This window comes from Oncorhynchus mykiss, chromosome 23 (genome assembly GCF_057628025.1).
Source record: "Oncorhynchus mykiss isolate SJ-2025 chromosome 23, ASM5762802v1, whole genome shotgun sequence".
In the NCBI taxonomy this organism is placed as follows: domain Eukaryota; kingdom Metazoa; phylum Chordata; class Actinopteri; order Salmoniformes; family Salmonidae; genus Oncorhynchus; species Oncorhynchus mykiss.
Genome location: NC_143044.1, coordinates 14,407,514 through 14,435,095, shown reverse-complemented (window position 1 = coordinate 14,435,095; position 27,582 = coordinate 14,407,514). Strand labels below are relative to the sequence as shown.

Sequence of the window (27,582 nt, the reverse complement as noted above, 5' to 3'; positions counted from 1 at the left end):
TATATTATTACCCTTACAACAAGAACAAATGTCCTGTGATTGATTCTATAAGTTTCTGTATTTTGGAATGAAAGTTTGTTTGTTCAACATTATTATTGTAGTTCTACATTGTTTTGCTTTAATAAAGCTAGGTGTATACTCAGCGCTAGCAATAGTGGAAGATATTATAACTGTTAGCTGCAGGTGTACGCCTCGCCTCGTATGTCGGACGAATGAATCAGGATGAGAAGCACAGAGGAAAAATGTAAATTGTCTGTGTCTCCTTATTCCTCCTGTTTTCAAGTTTGTAACATTTATAAGCATGGTTTAGTTTTTGAAATCTAGAGACAACATGTTTATCTTGGCAGCATTCGCGTGAAACTGAAAGCGCGAACCACTGCTTTTAATCAGGGCAAGGTGACTGGAAACATGACAGAATACAAACAGTGTAGCTATTCCCTCCGCAAGGCAGTCAAACAATCTAAGCGTCAGTATAGAGACAAAGTAGTATCTCAATTCAACGGCTCAGACACAAGAGGTATGTGGCAGGGTCTACAGTCAATCATGGATTACAAAAAGAAAACCAGCCCCGTCACGGACCAGGATGTCTTGCTCCCAGGCAGACTAAATAACTTTTTTGCCCGCTTTGAGGACAATACAGTGCCACTGACACGGCCCGCAACCAAAACATGCGGACTCTCCTTCACTGCAGCCGACGTGAGGAAAACATTTAAACGTGTTAACCCTCGCAAGGCTGCAGGCCCAGACGGCATCCCCAGCCGCACCCTCACAGCTGGCTGGTGTGTTTACGGACATATTCAATCAATCCCTATCCCAGTCTGTTGTTCCCACATGCTTCAAGAGGGCCACCATTGTTCCTGTTCCCAAGAAAGCTAAGGTAACTGAGCTAAACGACTACTGCCCCATAGCACTCACTTCCGTCATCATGAAGTGCTTTGAGAGACTAGTCAAGGACCATATCACCTCCACCCTACCTGACACCCTAGACCCACTCCAATTTGCTTACCGCCCAAATAGGTCCACAGACGATGCAATCTCAACCACACTGCACACTGCCCTAACCCATCTGGACAAGAGGAATACCTATGTGAGAATGCTGTTCATCGACTACAGCTCGGCATTTAACACCATAGTGCCCTCCAAGCTCGTCATCAAGCTCGAGACCCTGGGTCTCGACCCCGCCCTGTGCAACTGGGTAGTGGACTTCCTGACGGGCCGCCCCCAGGTGGTGAGGGTAGGCAACAACATCTCCACCCCGCTGATCCTCAACACTGGGGCCCCACAAGGGTGCGTTCTGAGCCCTCTCCTGTACTCCCTGTTCACCCACGACTGTGTGGCCATGCATGCCTCCAACTCAATCATCAAGTTTGCGGACGACACAACAGTGGTAGGCTTGTTTACCAACAACGACGAGACGGCCTACAGGGAGGAGGTGAGGGCCCTCGGAGTGTGGTGTCAGGAAAATAACCTCACACTCAACGTCAACAAAACTAAGGAGATGATTGTGGACTTCAGGAAACAGCAGAGGGAACACCCCCCTAACCACATCGATGGAACAGTAGTGGAGAGGGTAGTAAGTTTTAAGTTCCTCTGCGTACACATCACAGACAAACTGAATTGGTCCACCCACACAGACAGCATCGTGAAGAAGGCGCAGCAGCGCCTCTTCAACCTCAGGAGGCTGAAGAAATTCGGCTTGTCACCAAAAGCAATCACAAACTTCTACAGATGCACAATCGAGAGCATCCTGTCGGGCTGTATCACCGCCTGGTATGGCAACTGCTCCGCCCACAACCATAAGGCTCTCCAGAGGGTAGTGAGGTCTGCACAACGCATCACCAGGGGCAAACTACCTGCCCTCCAGGACACCTACACCACCTGATGTCACAGGAAGGCCATAAAAATCATCAAGGACAACAACCACCCGAGCCACTGCCTGTTCACCCCGCTATCATCCAGAAGGCGAGGTCAGTACAGGTGCATCAAAGCTGGGACCGAGAGACTGATAGAAGCTGTTTATCTCAAGGCCATCAGACTGTTAACCTTTCTGATCTCCCCATCCCGGATCCGGGTTCGTGAATACAGACTCAAGCTCATTACCATAACGCAACGTTAACTATTCATGAAAATCGCAAATGAAATGAAATAAATATGCTAGCTCTCAAGCTTAGCCTTTTGTTAACAACACTGTCATCTCAGATTTTCAAAATATGCTTCTCAACCATTGCAAAACAAGCATTTGTGTAACAGTATTGATGGCTAACGTAGCATTTAGCATTAGCATTCAGCTGGCAACATTTACACAAAAAAACAGAAAAGCATTCAAAAAAATCATTTACCTTTGAAGAACTTCAGATGTTTTCAATGAGGAGACTCTCAGATAGCAAATGTTCAGTTTTTCCTGAAAGATTATTTGTTTAGGACAAATCGCTCCGTTTTCTGCGTCACATTTAGCTATGAAAAAACCCCTGTATCCAGGATTGTGTAAATCTATCAGCAAGCTCATTAGCATAACACAACGTTAACTATTTATGAAAATCGCAAATGAAATGAAATAAATATGCCATCTCTCAAGCTTAGCCTTTTGTAAACAACACTGTCATCTCAGATTTTCAAAATATGCTTCTCAACCATAGGAAAACAATAATTTGTGTAAAAGTAGCTAGCTAGAGTTAGCATTTCGCGTTAGCATTTAGCGTTAGCATTAGCGTTAGCATCCAGCACGCAACATTAACAAAAACATAAAAGCCTTCAAATAAAATCATTTACCTTTGAAGAACTTCTGATGTTTTCAATGAGGATACTCTCAGTTAGATAGCAGATGCTCAGTTTTTCCAAAAAGATTCCTTGTGTATTAGAAATAGCTCCGTTTTATACATCACATTTGGCTACCAAAACAAATCCATAAATTCAGTCCTCAAAACGCAAACTTTTTTCCAAATTAACTCCATAATATCGACTGAAAACATGGCAAACGTTGTTTAGAATCAATCATCAAGGTGTTTTTCACATATCTCTTCATTGATACATCGTTCTTGGACACATGCTTTCTCCCCTGAATCAAATGGTAAAGTAGAAGCAGCTGGCAATTGCGCACCGAATTCGACGCAGGACACCAGGCGGACACTTGGAAAATGTAGTCTCTTATGGTCAATCTTCCAATGATATGCCTACAAATACGTCACAATTCTGCTAAGACCTTGGGCGAACGACAGAAAGTGTAGGCTCATTCGTTGCGCAATCACAGCCATATAAGAAGAGAATGGAAAACAGAGCTTCAGAAATTCTGCTAATTCCTGGGTGATGCATCATCTTGGTTTCGCCTGTAGAATGAGTTCTGGGGCACTTACAGACAAAATCTTTGCAGATTCTGAAACTTCAGAGTGTTTTCTTTCCAAAACTGTCAAGAATATGCATAGTCGAGCATCTTTTCGTGACAAAATATCGCGCTTAAAACGGGAACGTTTTTTATCCAAAAATGAAATAGCGCCCCTAGAGCTCTAACAGGTTAAACAGCCACCACTAACATTGAGTGGCTGCTGCCAACACACTGACTCAACTCCAGCCACTTTAATAATGGGAATTGATGGAAAATGATGTAAAATATATCACTAGCCACTTTAAACAATGCTACCTAATATAATATAAAGAAGTCTATAAGGTAGTAGTTTTGGAATTGTTAGCCAGATTACTTGTTGGTTATTACTGCATTGTCGGAACTAGAAGCGCTAGCATTTCGCTAGACTAACCATGTGTATGTGACAAATTTGATTTGATTTAATGTTAGCTAAACAAACACCAACTAGACAGTACCTAACTGTTAGATAGCTAGCTACAATACATTAATAGTTGAGAGCTAGCTTTAGCTATGTTATGAAAACATTGAGAAAATGGGATTGTAATGTATTTGAGTGTGTGAAAATGTTTGCTATTGCCATAATATATTTGGTGTGAAGTTTTAGTTTTCAGCTTTCTTTAGCAGTTTCAAACGAAAGGAAACTTTTTGGCAGGAAAAAACACATTTTAATAAATAATATGATTTAGAGTTAAATCCTTTTTTGTTGTTGTTGTTGTAAGGAATTATTTACAGTCATGTTTGAATAACTTGTAGGAAATACACTATATGAAGCAATATGACCATCCTGTGTCACTTTACTTGGACTAAGAAAATACACTTTATGACACTGTCAAGAAACATTATGACCATCATAATCATATAAGTCAGATAGGCCTATCACGTACATGACCTTATGACAGTCATCAGTCACAAAGAGGGTGTCTTGTCCTGCTCCTGAAGTCTGCTCCTGCATTCATCTCAGTCATTAGCAACAGAGCACTGGGGTAGGTACATGTCTGACATCAGTGTGTGCACAATTACAATGATAATTTAATATGGTCAATTTCATAAAATGTTATATACTCATGGATAGAAAGTTTGGAGCATAGCATAAGGTAACCAGTCTTTTTTTCGGGCTTGGTATGAGTAAGCTCTAATATACATATGGGTGTTCTACGTGAAACGTCTTAAATTACTTGAATTATTCATCACCTTAGAAAGTACCATACATTTCCTTGTGTTTGGCTTAGAAAAAACATCCGCAATGACCATGTTTTTCACTCAGATTCAACATGTTGTTGAATTTCTTTCTTCAAATTGATCATCAAAAAATTAAGCCTAACGGTGAGTTGGGCACCACCAATGCATGTCCAGAGTGCATAAGAGGAGATTACTGTGACTCAATTCATGACTGCTGGTGTGGCGTTAATACGGTCACCGCAACAGCCCTAGCCCCACCTGAAAATGTAATGTTGTGACATACATTCAGACGTAAAGATTTTCAAATACTTTTTTCTGGTGACTTTAGGTGTAGTAACTTGTTCAATCCTCTTTTGCTCTGTGATATATTCTCTCCAGACCCTGACAAGCAGAGCTCTGGCCTTAGCTGCTGTACAAGGAATTTAACAAAGCCTTTCTCTCGCTGAGTGACACGAGGCAAATCAACTGATCCTTTATTACTCACAGACTGAGGTGATCACAATCAACAGCTCAATCAATCAATAGCTTTAAATATTAGTGTTGGCTGGACGGGAGAGGAGGACTGCATAGTAATGGCGGGGCCAGGGGAGCCCATCACACTTGGGCAGGAGAGACTCTTCCAACCGATGGCAATTTCGTGGGTTTTTACCGTGAATAATATGTCAGTGCTTCTCGTTGTTAATAGTTGGAGCACAAAGGCTCCTGAAGCAATGACCATCACTGCCAACACCATTTTTATGTGACACAATTCCAGTGAAACAAAACATATGGGTCTGAGACAGATAATGTTAGATAGTTGTCTTATATGACTCACAGATGTCCTCTGAACAGGTGCTTTTGAGTGACGGTTGCATCACTGCACTTTTACCTGCTAGGATAATAACAAGAACCTACCCAAGAGCTAGTGGGACAGTTCAAGAAAGGGGAGGGGAAACAACTACAGACTATCAGTACTGTTGGCTTTTGGATAAGGGAAGTGGGGAAGAAATGTATGGGCGAGTGGAAGGATTTTGGCAGTGCAAGTATTGGACAGACAGGCATAGCTTTTCTGTCAAGGACAAGGTAGAAGCAGAGACTGTTAATGACACCAAATTGAGGTGAGATCACACTCGGTATGCTGTGGGAACATAAATCCTGATGTGACTTGTCCTTTTTACGATGAAGACAGTAGCAGACTTGATCACACACCTTTTTTTGTGTTAGCAATAGTGTTGTTCCAATTTCTATAAGGGATTATGAGATCCCAGGTGTGTGTGACTGTGTTTGTGCCTGTGTGCTTGTGTGTGTGTGTGTGTGTGTGTGTGTGTGTCTGTGTACTTAGAGATCAACACACGTTTATGTGTGTGCTGATTTATGTGGGGTACTTCATATGCATGTATTCTCAGTCCACTTCAACATAATTCCCTCACTATCAGACTCCCACACTTCTCAAGCCCCTTACCATTCCACCTCCTTCCCTGCCTGTTTGTCTACCCAGGGCCTGGAGTGGCTTTAATTTGCCCCTGTGTTAAGCTGTCAAGCTAATGGCCAACGGATCACAAGCATTAAGACATTAATCTACACACACTGCAGGCTAACTAGCTCCCTAAGTCTCACTGCAATTTAGTCAAGTCTCCAAATAACTCACTTTTTACCTCACTGCAATGCTCTCCAGGCCTCTCAATATCTGATTTCCGCATAACCTGTGAATTGTCCACTTACCGACGTAGCACTCTGTTGGGTCTGTGTTTATACCATCACGTCTCTCCTCTTTGATAGTTGTTGCTTTAGGGCCTAACAGGAGTGTTACTCCAAAAGCTTTTCTAGCCCTCTTCCCTGAGGCTTGGGTTTTAGAGGTCTGGAATGGCAGTCTCTTCCCTAACAATCCCTTTACAAAAACATGCTCCCATCTCACTGGGCACACACTGGTTGAATCAATAATTTCAATTAAATTACGTTGAACCAACGTGTAATAGACATTGAATTGATGTCTTTGCCCACTGGGTTTCATCTGCCTTTGATTTCATGCAGTAGACAGCCTGATAGCACTGGAAAGCTGAAAGCAATATTGTGACGAGGTCATTTCACGAAGCCCTTTTGCTAGGCTGTGAAATCTCCATCTGCTATATTGCGTCCATTTAACCAGTGTTTCAGCTCCATGTGTGTGAATTATGTAGGCACAAGAGAAGTAGGTTTTTGGAATGGGACCCAGCCTCAGTGTTTTAGTTATTTAGTGCTGAAAGAAGGATGCAGAGTGTTTGTTGCGGTCTCCTTCCTCATTAGTTGGTACGAGGGCTGCAGACAGTTTCAGACTGTTAATAGAAATACTCTAACTGGGACTAAAAAGAGCCTGCATGTGTAATGACAAAATCTCTCCTGTGCGCTCCTGTGTTAGAAGACATAGCTAACACTGGGCTCAAGTTTAGCTCCTGGGAGGTGTGTGGGTGTTCTCATGGTTGGGTTTATGTGTCTGTTATCTTGCCTGCCCACAAGTGTATGTTTGTGTGTGTGTGTGTGTGTGTGTGTGTGTGTGTGTGTGTGTGTGTGTGTGTGTGTTTGAAAACCTACTGTATGAGATTTGGAGTGGATGATTCAGTGTCACAGTGTCACAGACAACCAAGTAGACCAGTCATAACCAAAACAAACAAATAAAGCAAAAAACAGATAAACATGCATGGACAGGCTCAGCCCCCCAAAAATGTTTTACATTTTATTGAACCTTTATTTAACTAGGCAAGTCAGTTAAGAGTAAATACTTATTTACAATGATGGCCTACCAAAAGGCAAAAGGCCTCCTGCGGGGACTGGGGCTGGGATTAAAAATAATTTTAAAATAAATAAATAAATACATATAGGACAAAACATACATCACGACAAAAGAGACAACACATCACTACATAAAGAGAGACCTAAGACAACAGCATAGCAAGGCAGCAACACATGGCAACGCAGCATGGTAGCAGCACAAAAGATGATACAAACATTATTGGGCACAGACAACAGCACAAAGGGCAAGAAGATAGAGACAACAATACATCACGCAAAGCAGCCACAATTGTCAGTAAGAGTGTCCACGATTGAGTCTTTGAATGAAGAGATTGAGATAAAACTGTTCAGGTTGAGTGTTTGTTGCAGCTCGTTTCAGTCATTAGCTGCAGCAAACTTAAAAGACGAGAGACCCAGGGATGTGTGTGCTTTTGGGACCTTTAACAGAATTGGATACTTTGGAATGGATCCATTCATCATTGATGAACGTCATGCTAATGATTCTCCTGTTATACTATGTAGCCTTTCTGCTGTGGGGATCTTAGGGGATGTCCAAGTAGATACCTGGTTAATAATATAACTCATTTTATTGTGAAAATGCCCTGCAATCCATGTTTCTCCCTGACTATTCTAATCACTCCTCTCTTCTCCCTCTCCAGCTCTCACTAATGTGAAGTTATGGGCCATCGACCGACAATGCTTTCAGACTATTATGATGAGGACGGGCCTAATCAAGCACACTGAATACATGGAGTTTTTAAAAAGGTGAGGAACAGAAAGACTATACTTCTAGATACTACTACAGTACAAGGGTTGGCTATATTGTAGAGATTTACCATTGAAATCCCACGCAAGTCTGTAAGCACCCACTGTACCGGAAAAAATAGACATCCCTACTTCCTGCTCTCTTTCTTCTCCATCTGATGTTGACATTAGCATAGGGTTTGCAGAGGAAATGAGCTGAATATGGGGAAGCCTATTAACATATTAAAGGCAGATAGAATCATATTGTTGCACCCACACACAGCGTGGAATAAAACAAGTCCTCTTCAAAAGATGGAGGGAGAAGAGAGTGTTATATACATCATACAGGAGGTATGAGATGCCTTGGAAGTGTACTGCCTTCACTGCTTTCCCTCTATGTCCCTCTGTCTGTCCCTCTGTCTGTCCATCTGATTGTCCCCCTGTTCTGTCTTTTACTATCTGATGTTTTTCATTCTATCGCTGTGCTTTTTTTGGGGATATTTTATGAAAATGGAATGACATTTCCTTTCGATGGGTTTTATTCATGCGGAGTTAATCTGTTTCCCGTAGTTCAAATGTGTAATTGCATAAATAATTTTCATCCATTGAGAGGTTCTCAGAAATACTCTGCTGGGCCCACTACCACTCAGAGGTTTACAGATTTTATTTACTCAGAACAAAGGCCTCATGAATCACACAGTATTCTCTCTCACTCGCTCCTGTCTGAGTTCTAGTGGCAGCCAGGTGAAAGTGAAAGCAGGAAACCAGTCAGCCTTTCACTGTAAAAGGAGATGCCCTCAATAGGTGACATTGCAAGGGCAGCCAAGGAAGGTATAGAGCCTCCTCAGCTCTTTCTATACTGCCATCATAATGGAAATGTACTGTAGTGTACTGTACCAGAGATACCTTTCTGACCAGATAAAGAAGTTTGGGGGTATATTTTGTTCTCAATCTATAGTCATTTTTGACACTCAGACTGAGTGGAGTGTGTATCGTGGCAGGTAAGGCAGGTGTGTGTTTAAAGCAGATATTTCTGAAAGCAGGATTGATAGGTCAACAAGCTAACTTTCATACATGTTCAGATACAAATCCATATTTCTTGGTTCAAAACGAGAGTTAAATTTACAGCTGGTTCTTTATTACAGACTTCCTACTTTTCTCGTAATTATTGTTGAAGTTAGCTTGCTATATTTTTGATTTTTATACCCCGGGAGGACAAGTGATTTTGTAATTGTTGTAGTTCACTCTATTGATTTTAGATCCCAAGAAGCTCTGCTTGTAGACAGTTCAGCTAATAAAATATTATTAAAGAGCAGTCAGATTACGGTAAACCAACTGTCTCCATGAGTCAACCTTTATGCATTTTTTTATCTGCAATGAAATTAGACATTCGTCCTCCCTGGAAATAGAAGAGGGATATTAATTTAAAACTTCTGAGAGGAGAGGGATAGAAAGAGGGGGAGTGTGTGTGTCTCTGTGTCTTATCTGGAAGGTATTTTTCTTAGCTCTGTTTAATTACGCTCTGGAGCTCAGGAGAAACCGAGACCCCAGTCAATCCCCCTGCTTTCATGAGTTGTGTTGCCTGCAAAGTGTCACTTGGATGGCAAGAGAGCTATTGCTGATCCCCTATCTCAAGAGGAACAGCGTTTAGATAGTCCAGGCTGGTTTCCCAAAAGCATCTTAACGGGATTGCAGCCATAACAAGTTAACGGGATAATTGTCATCAACAACCGCTGAATAGCATAGCGCTACATTCAATGAATATTACTAAAAATATTTATATTCATGAAATCACAAGTACAATATAGGAAAACAGAGCTTAGCGTTTTGTTAATCCACCTGTCGTGATTTTGAAATTATGCTTTACAGCAAAAGCAATCCAAGCGTTTGTGTAAGTTTATCGATCGCACGACAAAACATTAAGTACACTTAGCATCAAGTAGCTTGGTCACGGAAATCAGAAAAGCAATCAAATTAATAATTTACCTTTGATGATCTTCGGATGTTTTCACTCACGAGACTCCCAGTTACACAACCAATGTTCCTTTTGTTCCATAAAGATTATTTCTATATCCAAAATACCTCCGTTTGTTTGGCGCGTTATGTTCAGAAATCCACAGGAAATAGCGGTCACGACAACGCAGACAAATTCCAAATAGTTTCCATAATGTCCACAGGTTGTTTTAAAAATATATAATCGATAATATATCAACGCAAATGTCTTTATTAGTAGGAGGGAAAAGCAATGGCTGTCCAAACTCAGTTGCGCGAGCAAAACTCATGTGACCACTTGACGCAATGTTATCATTCTGGCTCATTTTTTCAAAATAAAAGCCTGAAACTGTCTGAAGACTGTTGACACCTTGAGGAAGCGATAGGAAAATGAATCTGGTTGATATCCCTTTAAATGGAGTAAAGAGAGGCTACGCAACATGGAGTTTTCAAAATAGAGGTCACTTCCTGTTTTGATTTTCCTCAGGGTTTCGCCTGCAATATCAGTTCTGTTATACTCACAGACAATATTGTGACACTTTTGGAAACTTTAGAGTGTTTTCTATCCAATACTAATAATAATTTGCATATATTACCAACTGAGACTGAGGAGCTGGCCGTTTACAATGGGCACCTTTTCATCCAAGCTGCTCAATACTGCCCCTGCAGCCATAAGAAGTTAAGGCTAAATAGATTACTTCTGTCCCCGAAAATAGCGTACTACAGATGTAGGATCTTAATTTGGGCCAGTTTGCTACAGCAGGAAAATAATCCTCCAGCAACAGGAAATATGAAATTATTATGTGGATTATAATTAATGGACATTTTTTGGGGGGAAGGTTATACTTCTTTGATTTGTGCAAGTTCAAACAGGTGCCATTAATACAGGTAACGAGTGGAGGACAGAGGAGCCTCTTAAAGAATAGGTTACAGGTCTGTGAGAGCCAGAAATCTTGCTTGTTTGTAGGTGACCAAATACTTATTTTCCACCAAAATTTGCAAATAAATTCATAAAAAATCCTACAATGTGATTTTCTGGATTTTTTTTCTCATTTTGTCTGTCATAGTTGAAGTGAACCTATGATGACAATTACAGGCCTCTCATCTTTTTAAGTGGGAGAACGTGCACAATTGGTGGCTGACTAAATACTTTTTTGACCCACTGTATGTGCATGTACATCTTCACATACACACCATCCTATTCCACTGTAACAGTTTTTAACCTAACATGCAAAGAACATGATAGAATTAAACATTTTATTACAACCCAATTAAGTTGTTAGATACAGAACTATCCATAACACATGCTTTTTGTTTGCGCTGACTGTTTCATGGCTCGGTCACGTTTCCCATAGTAATGAGCCATCTGACCAGCCATTTTCTGGCCGGGATCCAGGAAATTCTGCACCATGAGTCAGTGCCGTGGCGATATGGTTCAGATTACTGTAATAAAGCATGGGAAATGAGAGGGAGGGGGAGATGGAGAAACAGAGAGATGATATGGGGAGATAAAGGCCTTTGTTCCAATGCCTAGGTTATTTGCTTTCTCCTCTGATAAGCATTGGTCCATTTTCTTTAGTCCATGTCGATAACGAGCAAATAGGATTCAGAGGACTGCCAGGAAACACACAGAACAAACATCCTTTTCAATGTCTGTCAGTGTGTGCGTGTATATACTGTACATACAGGAAATCAGTGTATTTTTAAAGTTTATTTCTGGAATATACATTATCCAAAATTATGTAAACTGTGAGAGTGTGATGAACAGAAACTCTATTCAGGTTAACCTATTGACTGTGTAGCTGCCGATATATCATTACGCTCCGATCAATGTGTCTATTAGCGTCAACACCCTGTAATATGCAATACAGTGTGGATCTCTATTCTTCTTTCTACACTGACTTTTTGACTATTTTCTTCCTGCAGCGTTCCGACGTTTCATGAACTTCCGGAGGAGATTCTAAGCAAGCTAGCTGATGTCCTTGAAGAGGTAGGTCCTCTGTTGAAAGACTGTGATGCACACAAAGGTGTTTTCCAAGGCTACACATTTCTATGGATACAACCGTGTGTTACTTGAATGGAGAATAAATAACTATAGTTGGGGATGATGTTCTCACTATGCTGGAGGCAGGTTTGAGAGTTCTGAACAACTAGGTATTCTGGATGCGTTATATGATGTTGATATACTGCATACGATAAAATGTACTTTACTGTCTATTTACATGGAAAATCCTTCTGTGATGTCGACATACAAATACCAAACACAATACAACATATTACATGCAGTACGGAAAACTGGAATGTTAGTACACAAGTCACACATTTACATTTACACATATTCAGTCTCTGCAGCCTATTGTCCGATCATGTATTGGGCCTGCATCTGTCCTATGTCCCACTGTTCAGCAGCCCGATGGCTGATGTAATGAAACTTGCCTTGCTTCCATCCTTACTGAACAATCTCCTTCCAGAGGGCAGCAGCTGAAAACATTGGGCAAGATTGTGTGTGGGGTCGTTTGGCCTTGTCCCTTGCCTGTAGAGGCTCAGAAGCCCTCTGCACTGCAGCCCGCAGAGTTTGGACCCCAGGTTCACAGTCCGCCTGAGGATATCCTTATTATCCTTATTAGCCACTGACAGCCCACAGTAGCAGACCAGGAAACAGAAAGTCAGCACACTCTCTACATGTCAGGTGTAGTAGTTGGAGAGTATCTGGGTGATGACATTCAGTTGTCTCAGTTTGTGCAGGAGGTCGAGTCGTTGTTGGCATATTTTATTGATGTTATGAGTGTTGGCATTAAAAGAGAGTGTGCTGTCCATAATGGTTCCCAGGTACTTAAAACTCACCACTCTCTATGGCTGTTCACCCCCCCAGGACTAGGTGGCTCACTGGGTCTGCCTTCCTCCAGAAATCAATGAGCAGATATTTTGTTTTGTTGATGTTGAGTATGAGGTAGATGTTATTGCATCAGTCATGAACCCGGTTTACTTCTGTTTGAAAATGCAGTGTGTTAGGGCCTCCCGAGAGGCGCAGAGGTCTCACTTGAGGTGTCACTACAGACCCGGGTTCGATCCTAGGCTGTGTCACAGCTGGCCGTTACCGGGAGACCCATGAGGCGGTACAGAATTGGACATCATCTGGCATCATCTGTGTTAGGGGAGGGTTAGGGATTTCCTTGTCCCATCGCACTCTAGCAACTCCTTGTGGCAGGCCGGGCGCCTGCAAGCTGACACATTGGTGCGGCTGGCTTATGGGTTAAGCGAGCAGTGTGTCAAGAAGCAGGGTTGTGTTTCGGAGGACGCATGACTCTCGACCTTCGCCTCTCCTGAGTCTGTAGGGGAGTTGCAGCGAAGGGACAAGACTGTAACTACCAATTGGGGAGAAAAAAGGGGTAAAAGTACACCCAAAAAATATGCATTGTGTCATCACACGGCACTAGCCATATCCACCTGCCTAGTGCTGACTTTGTGTTGCATTATTCTCTTTGCACTCTTCACGGTACTACTGGACTCTTTGCTTTGCAAAGTCTGATTACTGGGATCATTTTCGTCAACTAAGTGCCGAAATTAAATAATTTATTTTGCAATATTGCAAAACACAGCATGTTAATCCACCTGGCGTGTCAGATTTCAAAAATGCTTTTCGGCGGAAGCATAACAAGCGTTTATGTAAGGACATCTCTCTCAGTAGACAAAACATTGCAAACAGCTAGCAGCCAAGTAGATTGGTCACGAAAGTCAGAAAAGCAATAAAATGAATCGCTTACCTTTGATGATCTTCGGATGTTTGCACTCACGAGACTCCCAGTTACACAATAAATGTTCCTTTTGTTCCATAAAGATTACTTTTATATCCAAAATACCTCCATTTGGTTGGCGTTTTTTATAATCAATCCTCAGGTTGTTTTTACAATATATAATCGATAATATTTCAACCGGGACTGTAGCTCCTTCAATAGGAGAGAGAGAGAAAATGTCTGTTCCAAGCTGTTGCGCATGCAAAACGCTACTGACACCCAGCCATCCAATGACTTGATGGGATCTTTCTCGCTCATTTTTCAAAATAAAAGCCTGAAACGTTGTCTAAAGACTGTTCACACCATGGGGAAGCCATAGGAAATTGAATCTGGTTGATATCCCTTTAAATGGAGCGAAGGCAGGCAATGGAACAGAGACCTTTCAGGAAAAACAGCACATCCGGGTTGGATTTTCCTCAGGTTTTTGCCTGCAATATCAGTTCTATTATACTCACAGACAATATTTTGACCGTTTTGGAAACTTTACAGTGTTTTCTATCCTAATCTGACAATTATATGCATATTCTAGATTCTGGGCCTGAGAAATAGGCAGTTTTATTTGGGTATGTTTTTTATTATTATGTTTTTTAGTACATTATTCAGTTGTACATTATTCAGTCTACCTCGGTAACCTCATTGCTGGTATCCCTGTATTTCAGTTGCATGCCTCCTTGCACTTTCAATTTGCCAATTTCTACTTGCCATTTGCCTTCATTGCACATGTACAGTGCCTTGCGAAAGTATTCGGCCCCCTTGAACTTTGCGACCTTTTGCCACATTTCAGGCTTCAAACATAAAGATATAAAACTGTATTTTTTTTGTGAAGAATCAACAACAAGTGGGACACAATCATGAAGTGGAACGACATTTATTGGATATTTCAAACTTTTTTAACAAATCAAAAACTGAAAAATTGGGCGTGCAAAATTATTCAGCCCCCTTAAGTTAATACTTTGTAGCGCCACCTTTTGCTGCGATTACAGCTGTAAGTCGCTTGGGGTATGTTTCCATCAGTTTTGCACATCGAGAGACTGACATTTTTTCCCATTCCTCCTTGCAAAACAGCTCGAGCTCAGTGACGTTGGATGGAGAGCATTTGTGAACAGCAGTTTTCAGTTCTTTCCACAGATTCTCGATTGGATTCAGGTCTGGACTTTGACTTGGCCATTCTAACACCTGGATATGTTTATTTTTGAACCATTCCATTGTAGATTTTGCTTTATGTTTTGGATCATTGTCTTGTTGGAAGACAAATCTCCGTCCCAGTCTCAGGTCTTTTGCAGACTCCATCAGGTTTTCTTCCAGAATGGTCCTGTATTTGGCTCCATCCATCTTCCCATCAATTTTAACCATCTTCCCTGTCCCTGCTGAAGAAAAGCAGGCCCAAACCATGATGCTGCCACCACCATGTTTGACAGTGGGGATGGTGTGTTCAGGGTGATGAGCTGTGTTGCTTTTATGTCAAACATAACATTTTGCATTGTTGCCAAAAAGTTCAATTTTGGTTTCATCTGACCAGAGCACCTTCTTCCACATGTTTGGTGTGTCTCCCAGGTGGCTTGTGGCAAACTTTAAACAACACTTTTTATGGATATCTTTAAGAAATGGCTTTCTTCTTGCCACTCTTCCATAAAGGCCAGATTTGTGCAATATACGACTGATTGTTGTCCTATGGACAGAGTCTCCCACCTCAGCTGTAGATCTCTGCAGTTCATCCAGATTGATCATGGGCCTCTTGGCTGCATCTCTGATCAGTCTTCTCCTTGTATGAGCTGAAAGTTTAGAGGGACGGCCAGGTCTTGGTAGATTTGCAGTGGTCTGATACTCCTTCCATTTCAATATTATCGCTTGCACAGTGCTCCTTGGGATGTTTAAAGCTTGGGAAATCTTTTTGTATCCAAATCCGGCTTTAAACTTCTTCACAACAGTATCTCGGACCTGCCTGGTATGTTCCTTGTTCTTCATGATGCTCTCTGCGCTTTTAACGGACCTCTGAGACTATCACAGTGCAGGTGCATTTATACGGAGACTTGATTACACACAGGTGGATTGTATTTATCATCATTAGTCATTTAGGTCAACATTGGATCATTCAGAGATCCTCACTGAACTTCTGGAGAAAGTTTGCTGCACTGAAAGTAAAGGGGCTGAATAATTTTGCACGCCCAATTTTTCAGTTTTTGATTTGTTAAAAAAGTTTGAAATATCCAATAAATGTCGTTCCACTTCATGATTGTGTCCCACTTGTTGTTGATTCTTCACAAAAAAATACAGTTTTATATCTTTATGATTGAAGCCTGAAATGTGGCAAAAGGTCGCAAAGTTCAAGGGGGCCGAATACTTTCGCAAGGCACTGTATACATCCCAATTAATATTAACATTGTACATTGTCTTAACATTGTCTTAATTGTTTCTCTGGTACATTTTTTGTACTCTTTTACATGCACTTCTGGTCTAATGCTAACTGCATTTCGTTGTACTGTACTTGTACTTGTCCAATGAAGTTTAATAAAGTTTAATCTAATCTAATAATGCAACAGCACATACAATTGAAATGGAATTCAAATTCTTGAAGGAGTCATTTAAATTCTTGAAGGATTCTCATTTTTCAAATACTTCAGATAATTACTTCTTCGTCAGAGTGATTTTTATACCTGTTCTCTGGCTTTATCTGTATTGCTCATATTATCACAAACAAAGGGTAGTGAATTGATGACAGCTTCAGTTGTAAGCTAGCGAGGAAAGCAACCGGTATCTTCTTGCATTGTAGTGTGTTCTAGCCTTTAATGGAGATTGTTTTGTAAACAGTAACTAACAGCTGCAACATTTCAACATGCCGTGTTGTGTTAGTGTGTTAGCTCACCACTCATGCTGCACAGAAGTTATCATGATGCAGCCCAGATTCCCAGTAAGTGAGGTGTTTCCTCAGGACAGGCTTGAGCTATCAATGAGTAAGTGGGGCAGGCATGGTGCGCTCGTGCTATAAGGGGACATCAGATGCGCTGATAGGCAGACTTGATCCTCTCTCAATCAGTAGACAATGTGAGACACATTTTATTGAAGTTCCGAAAGTAAAAAAAAAAACTAGCACTTAACCGTTTTTCATGTTCTAGTATAAAAAAAAAGTACCAAAGTGTTGGTATATCGTGCAACGCTAGTTCATTTGAGCTCAAATCTTTTGGTAACACTTTATTTGGATAGTCCATCTGTAGATGCTTTAGTAGCATTTCAACTAACTATCTACTAACCCTAGCTCTAACCTTAAGCCTTATCCTAACCCTAAACTTAATCCTTACCCAAGCACTAACCCTAACCTTAACCCTACCATAATCCTTATTCTAAACCTAACCCTAACTCTAAACGTAACCTTAGTAAGCAGTTGCTTATCAACAGATTATTTGTTGATAGTATGACCATCTGTAAAGCATCTGGGAGCAATCTTTTTTAGCATGCTATTCCTAGTAAAAAATACTTTAAAGTACTATCTGTACTTTACTACTGTATGTATATTTTGGACAAATTTTACTTTTACTTCACTACCTTCCTGAAGAATATAATGTACTTTTTACTCCATACATTTTACCTGACACCCAAAAAAACTTGTCACCTTTTGAGTACGTAGCGGGACCGAAATATGGTCCAATTCACACACTTATCAAGAGAACATCCCTGGTCATCTCTAATGCCTCTGATCTGGCGGAATCAATAAACACAAATTATTTGTTTGTAAATTATGTCTGAGTGTTGGAGTGTGCCGCTGGCTATCCATAAATAAAAAATAATACAAAAATGGTGCCTTATGGTTTGCTTAATATAAGGAATTTTAAATTATTTATACTTTTACTTTTACAATTGATACTTAAGTATGTTTTAGCAATTACATTTACTTTTGATGCTTAAGTATATTTAAAACCAAACACTTAACTTTTACTCAAGCAGTACTTTACTGGGTGACTTTTCTATTAATGTATCTTTACCTTTACTCAAGTATGACAATTGGGTACTTTTTCCACCACTGGCAATTTCTGTAAATTGCATGCTATGCCATAGAAAAAGGAGAACCATTCTGACTACAGTGGTAAAATAAAACAATGGGCTAAAAAAGAACAGACCATCTGACCAACGTTTGGGACATACACTGACTGTCAAACACAATCAAAAACAACGATAATAACATGTTAACAACATGTTTGTGAGCGCCCCTCTGTGTCATTCAATACTCTTTTGTGTTCATCGTAGTACTGTCAATCAGGTGTTGTCATATTGATTTCTCTCTATGTCTCTGTCTCTGTCTCTCTCATTCCACTCTGACTCCCTTGTACAGATAACATACAGAGTCACTGCCATGGACTAAAGTACATAAAATAGTATAATTTGAATATAGGCTGTTTAGTCGTTGTCGGTGATCAGGCCTACCACTGTTGTGTCATCTGCAAACTTAATGATGGTGTTGGAGTCGTGCCTGGCTGTGTGTGAACAGCGAGCACAGGAGGGGACTCAGCATGTAGGAGGGGACTGAGCATGCACCCCTGAGGGGCTCCTGTGTTGAGGATCAGCGTGGTTGATGTGTTGTTATCTACCCTTACCACCTGGGGGAGGCATGTCAGGAAGTCCAGGATCCATTTGCAGAGGGAGGTGTTTGGTCCCAGGGTCCTTAGCTTACTGATGAGCTTTGAGGGCACTATGGTGTTGAACGCTGAGCTGTAGTCAATGAATAGCATTCTAACACAAGTGTCCCTTTTGTCCTGGTGGGAAAGAGCAGTGTGGAGTGCAATACAGATTGCGTCATCTGTGGATATGTTAGGGCGGAATGCAAATTAGAGTGGGTCTAGGGTTTATTGGATAATGGTGTTGATGTGAGCCATGACCAGCATTTCAAAGCACTTCATGGCTACAGACGTGAGTGCTATGGGTCAGTAGATATTTAGGCAAGGAATCAAGATGCAAGGAATTTTGCAGGTTCTTCCAACATTAGGGGGCACTAAAACTAAAGGAGCATTTACTTAAATTGGTTGAGACCAGAGGGACTTCAAGAGTTAGCCAACCCTGCAAGCGGGTTTGGTTGCTCATTCTTTTATACTTTATCAACGAAGTTAGGTAAGTTGGAAGCTTGTGTAGCAGAGCTTTGTACACAAAAAGGGAGTAATGAAGTGATCTATGGGACGTCAATGAGGACCAGCCAACCTTTTGATGCAGTAATGAGTATTAAAACTGTCACCTGTGATATAGCGATGGGCGCTATAGTAGACAGCATCTAAAGTTTTAAGAATAGTGGCTGCTGCTGGTAAATGATGTCACCATAGTCAAGGACTGGCAGGAAATTTGAACGTACAATCTGCTTCCTGCTATTTCTAAGAAAGAAGCCTTTTACCTCCCTCCCTCTCTTTCCCATAGATCACTTCATTATTTATAGGCTGGAACCCGATCGATGGGAGAACCATCCAATTAATAAATGTATAGTCCATCTGAAACATTTTGGTGAGAATTAGAGAACAATGTATTTAGTGTTGCCGGCAAGTACAAGTTTTAAACCAACCTAGGCTTTCTATAAGGCAACAAGATCAGATTGAAGCTCTAACATAACTAAGATCCAATCCAGAGGAAAAACATTTTCACCAAGGCCAGGTGTCAAAGTGTCTCACCCATGGGGCGATAGGATGTATTAGACAGAGGGAGTTGAGAGAGGTGTTTCAGTGACTCATCCTTCTCATTTCTCTTCCCCGCTCTCCTCTTTCATTACAGACACACTATGAGAATGGAGAGTACATCATCAGACAGGGAGCCACTGGAGACACCTTCTTTATCATCAGTAAGGGAATGGTGAGACCATCATCATCCTCATTGTTATCATTGTCATTATTATTAAGACATTATTATTTTTAATCTTTAATGAAAAACATGGATTGTCACTGCTATGATCATCATCATTAACATAATTAGAAAGCAAATGATCAGACACCGCAATATTGATCAACCAGTCAGGTGTTGTGTGGTCTGGTGCAGTACTGAAAATGGTTAGAGATGGTGGTAGAGATCCAGAGCTTTCAGCAAGACATGTCACCTTCTGTCCCAGCCAAGGAGCCAAATAAGGTCAACAACTCACCCTATTCAAATGATCAAGATGTACTGTATCTGTCTGTCTCTACTAGTAGAACAAACATCTCCCTCTCTCTCTCTCTCTCTCTCTCTCTCTCTCTCTCCCCCATTATCCTTCCCTGTCCACATTCATCTATCCTTCTCTCTCTCAATCCCTCTGTTTCTTTTCCTGGCTTTTCCTTTCCCTTTCTGTCCTCCAGATCATGTTACAAGTTGAATTATCGCTCTGTCCTCTAGATTTATTGAGCGTGATTATGTATTCCTGGAGGACGTGATGTCATACCTGAATACAACAGGCTAATGAATAAAGAGAGAAGCATTAATTAAGCCAAACGACCTTCTATATCTTTACTGCTGGACATCCATTGCTCAGTTGTCAGCTAGCTAATGACCTGGTCAGTGGCTCCTCACAGACCATAGCACCAAGATGTCCATATAAAATGTAGAAAGATTTAGCATGCACAGAGATGTCCATCACCCCCTGCTCTACATCAGCCTCACTCTGATGTTTCATAATGTAGTGATTAGTGAGCCGTACAGTTACAGAAATGTACATTACAGAAAGGTTTTATGTACAGTGTAGCGCACGGCTTATCACATTGATGGCTGAGATTGAGTCTGTCCCGTAGGTTCCTTCTCTCAGAATGTGTGATTGCTCACTCCCCCTCATGGATTTAAACTGGTACCCCCACCCCTGTGTCCAGGTGAATGTGACCAGGGAAGACAAGTCCAACGGGGATCCTGTCTACCTCCGCAGCATGGGGAAAGGAGACTGGTTTGGAGAGAAGGCCCTGCAGGGGTAAGACTGATAAACCCCCTACCCGCACCTCTCTCTCCCTCTCCTTGCCCTCCTCTCTTCTTTCTCTTTACCTCCCTCCCTCTCTTTCCTTAATCTATCTTTCTTTCTCTCTCTACCTCTACCCTCTGTTGCTCCCTTTCAATCTCTTTCCCTCTTCTTCTTTCTCCTTGATAGCTGCTCTGTGGCAATGAATGCTAAGTGATGCATTATTTCAGAATTGTGACTAGATAGCATGTTGTGTGCATTCTCCCCATTAACCACATGCATCTCATGGATCTCCCTACTGACACAATGGGAAGTGCCTTGAGAACCAAATCTATTGGCACCCTTGCACTATTGGCACCCTCTGTTTTTTTTCAGAATGTTCTGTTTTTTCTTTTCAAAACTAGTTGAATGGCATTTTTGCTCTACACACATGTAACTTACCACAGGTAAGGTAAATGAGAATCATTGCCTCCAACCAAATTAATTTGAATTTTGAATATTGTTTTCTTGATCCTGTAGAGTTGTAAATCAAACAAATACATGTGTAAAAACCAAAAGTGTTCAATTTAATCTTATTTTACAATAAATAAATTGTGAAGTGGTGAATAGCAAAGAAAATTGCACCGACTCTTTTGCACTGCTCCTATTCACACTCACAGGACTACCCACACACTCAAACATCCTACGCACACACACACACACACACACACACACACACTACATATGCTCACACATACACTACATATGCTCACACATACAAAACTTTGCCTTAATGACAGCTTTGCACACTCTTGGAATTTTCTCAACCAGCTTCATGAAGTAGTCACCTGGATGCATTTGAGCCAGTCATATGTGTTGTGACCAAGTCCATATTATGGCAAGAATAGCTCAAATAAGGAAATAGAAATGACAATCCATCATTACTTTAAGACATGAAGATCAGTCAATCCAAAAAATGTCAAGAACTTTACATTTTTCTCAAAGTGCAGTCACAAAAACCATCAAGCGCTATGAGGAAACAAGCTCTCATGAGGACCTCCACAGGAAATGAAGACCACAGGAAATGAAGACCCAGAGTTGCTGCAGAGGATAAGTTCATTAGAGTTTACCAGCCTCAGAAATAGGCAATTAACTATACCTCCGATTGGAGCCCAAATAAATGCTTCACAGAGTTCAGACACATGTCAACATCAACTGTTCAGAGGAGACTGTGTGAAACCACTACTAAAGGACACAATTAAGAAGAAGGGACTTGCTTGGACCAAGAAACATGAGCAATGGACATTAGACTGGTGGAAATCTGTCCTTTGGTCTGATGAGTCCAGATTTGAGATTTTTGGTCCCAACCGTTGTGTCTTTGTGAGACGCAGAGTAGGTGAACGGATGATCTCCACCTGTGTGGTTCCCACCGTGAAGCATGGAGGAGGAGGAGTGATGGTGTGGGGGTGCTTAGCTGGTGACACTGTCTGTGATTTATTTAGAATTAAAGGCACACTTGACCAACATGGCTACCACAGCATTCTTCAGCGATATGCCATCCAATATGGGTTGCGCTTAGTGGGAATATCATTTGTTTTTCAACAGCACAATTGCCCAAAACATACCTCCAGTCTTTGTAAGGGCTATTTGACCAAGAAGGAGAGTGCTGAGTGCTACATCAGATGACCTGGCCTCCACAGTCACCCATCCTCAACCCAATTGGGATGAGTTGGATCACAGAGTGAAGGAAAAGCAGCCAACAAGTGCTCAACATATGTGGGAACTCCTTCATGACTGTTGAAAAAGCATTCCAGGTGACTACCTCCTCAAGCTGGTTGAGAGAATGTCAAGAGTGTGCAAAGCTGTCATCAAGTCAAAGGGTGGCTACTTTGAAGAATTTAAAATCTAAACTATATTTTGATTTGTTTAATTCTTTTTTTGTTTACCACATGATTCATATGTGTTATTTCATAGTTTTGAAGTCATCACTATTATTCTACAATGTATAAAATAGTCTAAATAAAGAAAAACCCAGGAATGAGTAGTTGTGTCCAAACTTTGACTGGTATTGTATATTTGACCTTACTGCTATTAGCCCATACAAATGCATTGAATAGTAGACTCACTACATGGAACAACAGATAGTCCCCCAAAAAAATCTAAACAAAGTTTGTTCTGTGGTGTGTGTCCTATATCTGAGAGATATTAGAAAGATTGTGGTTGTTAATATCTTTACTATCAAATTAGGAGAGACAAACTTATCACACAAGTCAGAGTTATACTTCTTGACGCTACCCATCCCAGTACCGGGATAATTGTCATCAGCAACCGCTGAATAGCATAGCGCCACAGTCAAATAATATTACAAAAAAATATTCAAATTCATGAAATCACAAGTGCAATATTGCAAAACACAGCCTGAAACTATGGCTAAAGACTGTTGACACCTTAGGGAAGCCATAGAAAAAGGAATCATCTGGTTGATATCTCTTTAAATGGAGGATAGGCATGCATAGGAACAGAGAGGTCTCAAAATAAGAGGCACTTCCTGATTGGATTTTCCTCAGGCTTTCGCCTGCAATATCAGTTCTGTTATACTCACAGACAATATTTTTACAGTTTTGGAAACGTTAGAGTGTTTTCTATCCTAATCTGACAATTATATGCATATTCTAGATTCTGGGGCTGAGAAATAGGCAGTTTCAAATGGGTATGTTTTTAGCCAAAAATGAAAATACTGCCCCCTACACGCAAAAGGTTAAACTAAATATTTATTAACCTATTAATAAGGGAGCAGGTCACTACAGCGCACACAGATAAAGTGAATCGATTGAGTGCTTTGTGATAATGATGGCTGGTTGACGAATCACCCTCAGATGATTCGTTGAGAGCCCTGAGACAAAGGTAGAAAGGTCTTTTATATCTAAGATACACCCCCTTCAGTTTTCATGACAAAAAACAGATGTATGGAATGGGTCCCAAGGTTAAGATTTGTATGAAAGATACTTATAATTCACAGCAGACAGTATCTGCTGTAAAAACTGTTCTCATTGTGTAGAGACCAGGGTATGGGCCCCGGATTCTTCTCTCCCTGGTACCTTATACAACAGACACATTAACTCATGCTATGGAATGCGGTCTCTTTAGGTTTATCACCCAAAGACATCATAAATCTTCTGTCAGTGTTAAATCTCGCAGAGGCCCATCCTCAGTAGAACATACCTGATGTGTGTTCTAACAACCCCTTATTCTGTTGCATAAAACAACAATTTGATGCAATAACAGTATTATAACATAATCTTGTAGTTTCTCTCACATTCCCCCACTTTGAGAGTCCTCTCAACTTAAAAGGAAATTACCAATTTGTCTGGGGAGGTCATGATAAACAGTCACCTGCACAAGCCCATGAAGAAAAACAAAAGATGCACATAGTTTATACGATTCAAGGCAATATCTTCATAGATGGTGAAAATCAAATATTTAACGCATAATGCAGTGCATTCCACAATGGAGTTTAATAATAAAAAAAAGCTTTAGTTATCTATTACACTCCAATGGATCAGCATGGTGGAAATAACTATTTCCATCCTAGAAACTAAAATTAGCATATCTTATTGGACAAATCCAGGTAGTGACTCCTGGTTTAAGTAAAATGTATTCTGTTGGTGCCTAATGAACATGACCCAAGACGAGCATCATGATTCTACTATTTACAAGTCAATGCCTATAGATCAAATAGATTAGGATCAGTTTCACTCTCTGGATCAGAGTTCCCCCCTCCATTCACCAGGGCATGCTGAGAATAGTGTCAACATCTTTAGTTCCAACAGCAATCAAAACAATCAATCCATACATTAATTGCTTCACTCGTGTAGTTATTAACATACTAAACTCAAATCAATCCTTCAGTTTGAAAAACTATTCAGTTTCCAAATCATAATCAAAATCCAATTAATTACCCTACCAAAATGTAGAATGACATTGCTCAGTGATAGGTCCAATCACTCAAAACCCTCAAAACCCTCAATTTAACACACATCGGCATTGGCAAAATGTACATTTATATTCTCATACAGTATAATAATCCTATATTTCCAGTATTAACTTTCTTATAATTCTAATTACAGATCAGTATCCTAATGCATTCTTAATCTAAATTACTATAATTTTAGCAGTGTGTAGACCTCTACAATTAACCTGATACCCCAAAATAAACCATTTGACCAAACCCCCCCCACAACACAACGTGCCATTGGAACACAGGAGTGATGGTTGCTGATAATGGGCCTCTGTATGCCTGTGTAGATATTCCATAAAAAAATCTGCATTTTCCAGCTACAATAGTCATTTACAACATTAACAATGTCTACACTGTATTTCGGATCAATTTTATGTTATTTAATTGGACAAAAAAATGGCCTATTCTTTCAAAAACAAGGACATTTCTAAGTGACCCCAAACTTTTGAACGATAGTGTATATGCATGCAAAGAGCAAACAACAAGCTGCACAATAACTCACTACTGTAATGGTCCAGGTTACAAAGTGGCTCAGTGACTCAAGTTTGCATCCCAATGTGAAAAAAAAACAGTCTGCATGTTCCTCACAGAGAGGGCAACTGATGCCACTGAGCCAGAGTAAGGGGAGAAATTCCAGGTGGTATCCTATTTTAAGTATCTTGGCATCAAACTTGATTTCAACCTCTCTTTTAAAAAGCAGGTGAAAAAGGTAACTCAAATAACCAGATTCAACCTAGCAAATTTACGAAATATACAAATTTGTTTGACTACAGAGGTAGCAAAACTGTACTTAAAATCTATGATACTCCCCCACTTAACATACTGCTTGACTAGTTGGGCCCAAGCTTGCTGTACAACATTAAGAAAGTCCATTCAGTCTGTCTACAAATAGTGCTTGATAGGAAGCCCATTAGCCATCATCACTGTTACATCCTCAGGAAGCATGAGCTAATGAGTTGAAAAATCTTGTGTTATACACTGACGCATGTCTTGTATTCAAGATCCTAAATGGCCTGGCTCCCCCTCCACTCAGTACTTTTGTTAAACAGAAAACACAAACCTATGGCAGAAGATCCACAAGTCTGCCATGGGAGGTGACTGTAAAGTTCCCTTAAGGAAAAGCACCTTTAGTCAGTCTGCTTTCTCTGTAAGAGGTTCTCATGTCTGGAAAGCCCTGCCATCAGACACACACAACTGTACAACCTATCACACCTTAAAACAAACATGAAGACATGGCTAGAGGCCAATCAGACTAGTGAAAATAATCCCTAGCTGTGTATTGCTACTTTCCATGTTGTCTGTAGCTGGTGAGGTGTGGAAACGTTTTGTTGATTTTTGCATGCTATGCGTTGCTTGTTCTATGTTGCTCTGTGTGTGCTTACTGTTCATTGATAGTTTGCATTGTTATTGTAATTGTTTTTAATAACCTGACAAGGGACTGCGGTTGAAAATTAGCCAGCTGGCTAAAACCGGCACTTTTACTGAAACGGTGATTCCCACAAATAGCCCTATTACAATTGTTTGTAGTTATAACATCATGCACATAATAACGACACAATTCCCCAAAAATGGCCATACAGGTCCACGCGTTCTCCTCAGAGATTCTCACATGCGCAAAAGGAATAGATTAGCAGTCAACGAGTTCATTGACTAGGAAACAGATCTTAACAGATCTTGCACTTTTTAATAAAAGCGTACTGTTTTCTTATGCAACACATTTCAATTACTTTGCTACATCACATTAACTCCACAATGATAAGTAGTTTGATGGATAACCTAGGCTTTGTACGACCTTATAAATTAGGTCGAGATTCCATCTTAATTCGCTCTAACTTTATGGAAAAAGGTTTATTCAATAAATATAGCAACTCCTCTCATACTGGGCCTTTAGGGCAGTTCTATTTCAAATATAGTGCCCGGACGGAGAAAATCCAATAAGCGTTTTTATAGTTACATCGTTAGGGTAAGTTAACCAAAAGTGGACACACTCCAATCAGTTTCTGAGACAATTGCCCAGACTTTGAAGACAGTTTAATAATGCTTAAACCTCATCTTTATCAAATGATCCATTTGATCCACGTATGGGTTGTTTAAGTTGCATCGCATCCCAGTATTACTTTATCAAATCTCTAGTAATCGATTATACACACATACAATTTATCATATTTCCATATCTTCACAGAATTCATATAGAATGTTAGAAATTCTTAGGTACTCACATCAACCAATTCATTGGCACAGAAATCTCCCAGCGGGAAAAAAACCCAGGAGGTTCCCAGACACTGCCTTGCTGGTCATAGGAAAAATGCTCTTCACATTCTCTCGAATTCCAGAAATTATAGACTTGCCTCTACTTTCTAAAATAGCATCCCTAACTCAATACCACCCGGAGATATTATGTAATGGGCAGTGATGGATGGAATCCCAAAACAACATTTTATCAACACTTATTAACTTATTACCACGCTCACACAGCTCTCATATCACATTCACACAGTACTGTTCCCAAACACACTTAAAACCTCTTAGGGATAGCCACCTTTTTTTCAATTTTCGCCTAAATGACATACCCAAATCTAACTGCCTGTAGCTCAGGCCCTGAAGCAAGGATATGCATATTATTGGTACCATTTGAAAGGAAACACTTTGAAGTTTGTGGAAATGTGAATTTAATGTAGGAGAATATAACACAATAGATCTGGTTGAAGAGAATACAAAGAAAAAACAACCACTCTCTTTCTACCACCATCTTTGACATGCAAGAGAAAGGTCATCGTTCTAGCCATCACTCTGGTTTTAGTGTCCACAAGATGGCAGCAGTGTATGTGCAACATTTCAGATAGGTAACTTGAAGAATGACTGACCTACAAGACTTAGTGTGAGGTCCCCAGGG

At 40.6% G+C, this 27,582-nt stretch overlaps 1 protein-coding gene across 3 annotated transcripts in view; it reads left to right on the top strand.

The window, feature by feature from the left end:
• LOC110502467 (cGMP-dependent protein kinase 1) overlaps positions 1-27,582 on the top strand; it is a 183,143-nt gene that overhangs the window by 135,864 nt on the left and 19,697 nt on the right. For all 3 annotated transcript variants that reach the window (XM_090216934.1, XM_021580501.3, XM_021580500.3), the window contains exons 4-7: positions 7,942-8,047; positions 11,945-12,008; positions 19,555-19,632; positions 20,613-20,707. In XM_090216934.1, coding sequence (XP_090073060.1) covers positions 7,942-8,047; positions 11,945-12,008; positions 19,555-19,632; positions 20,613-20,707 — 343 coding nt within the window. The remainder of the gene's footprint in view (positions 1-7,941; positions 8,048-11,944; positions 12,009-19,554; positions 19,633-20,612; positions 20,708-27,582) is intronic.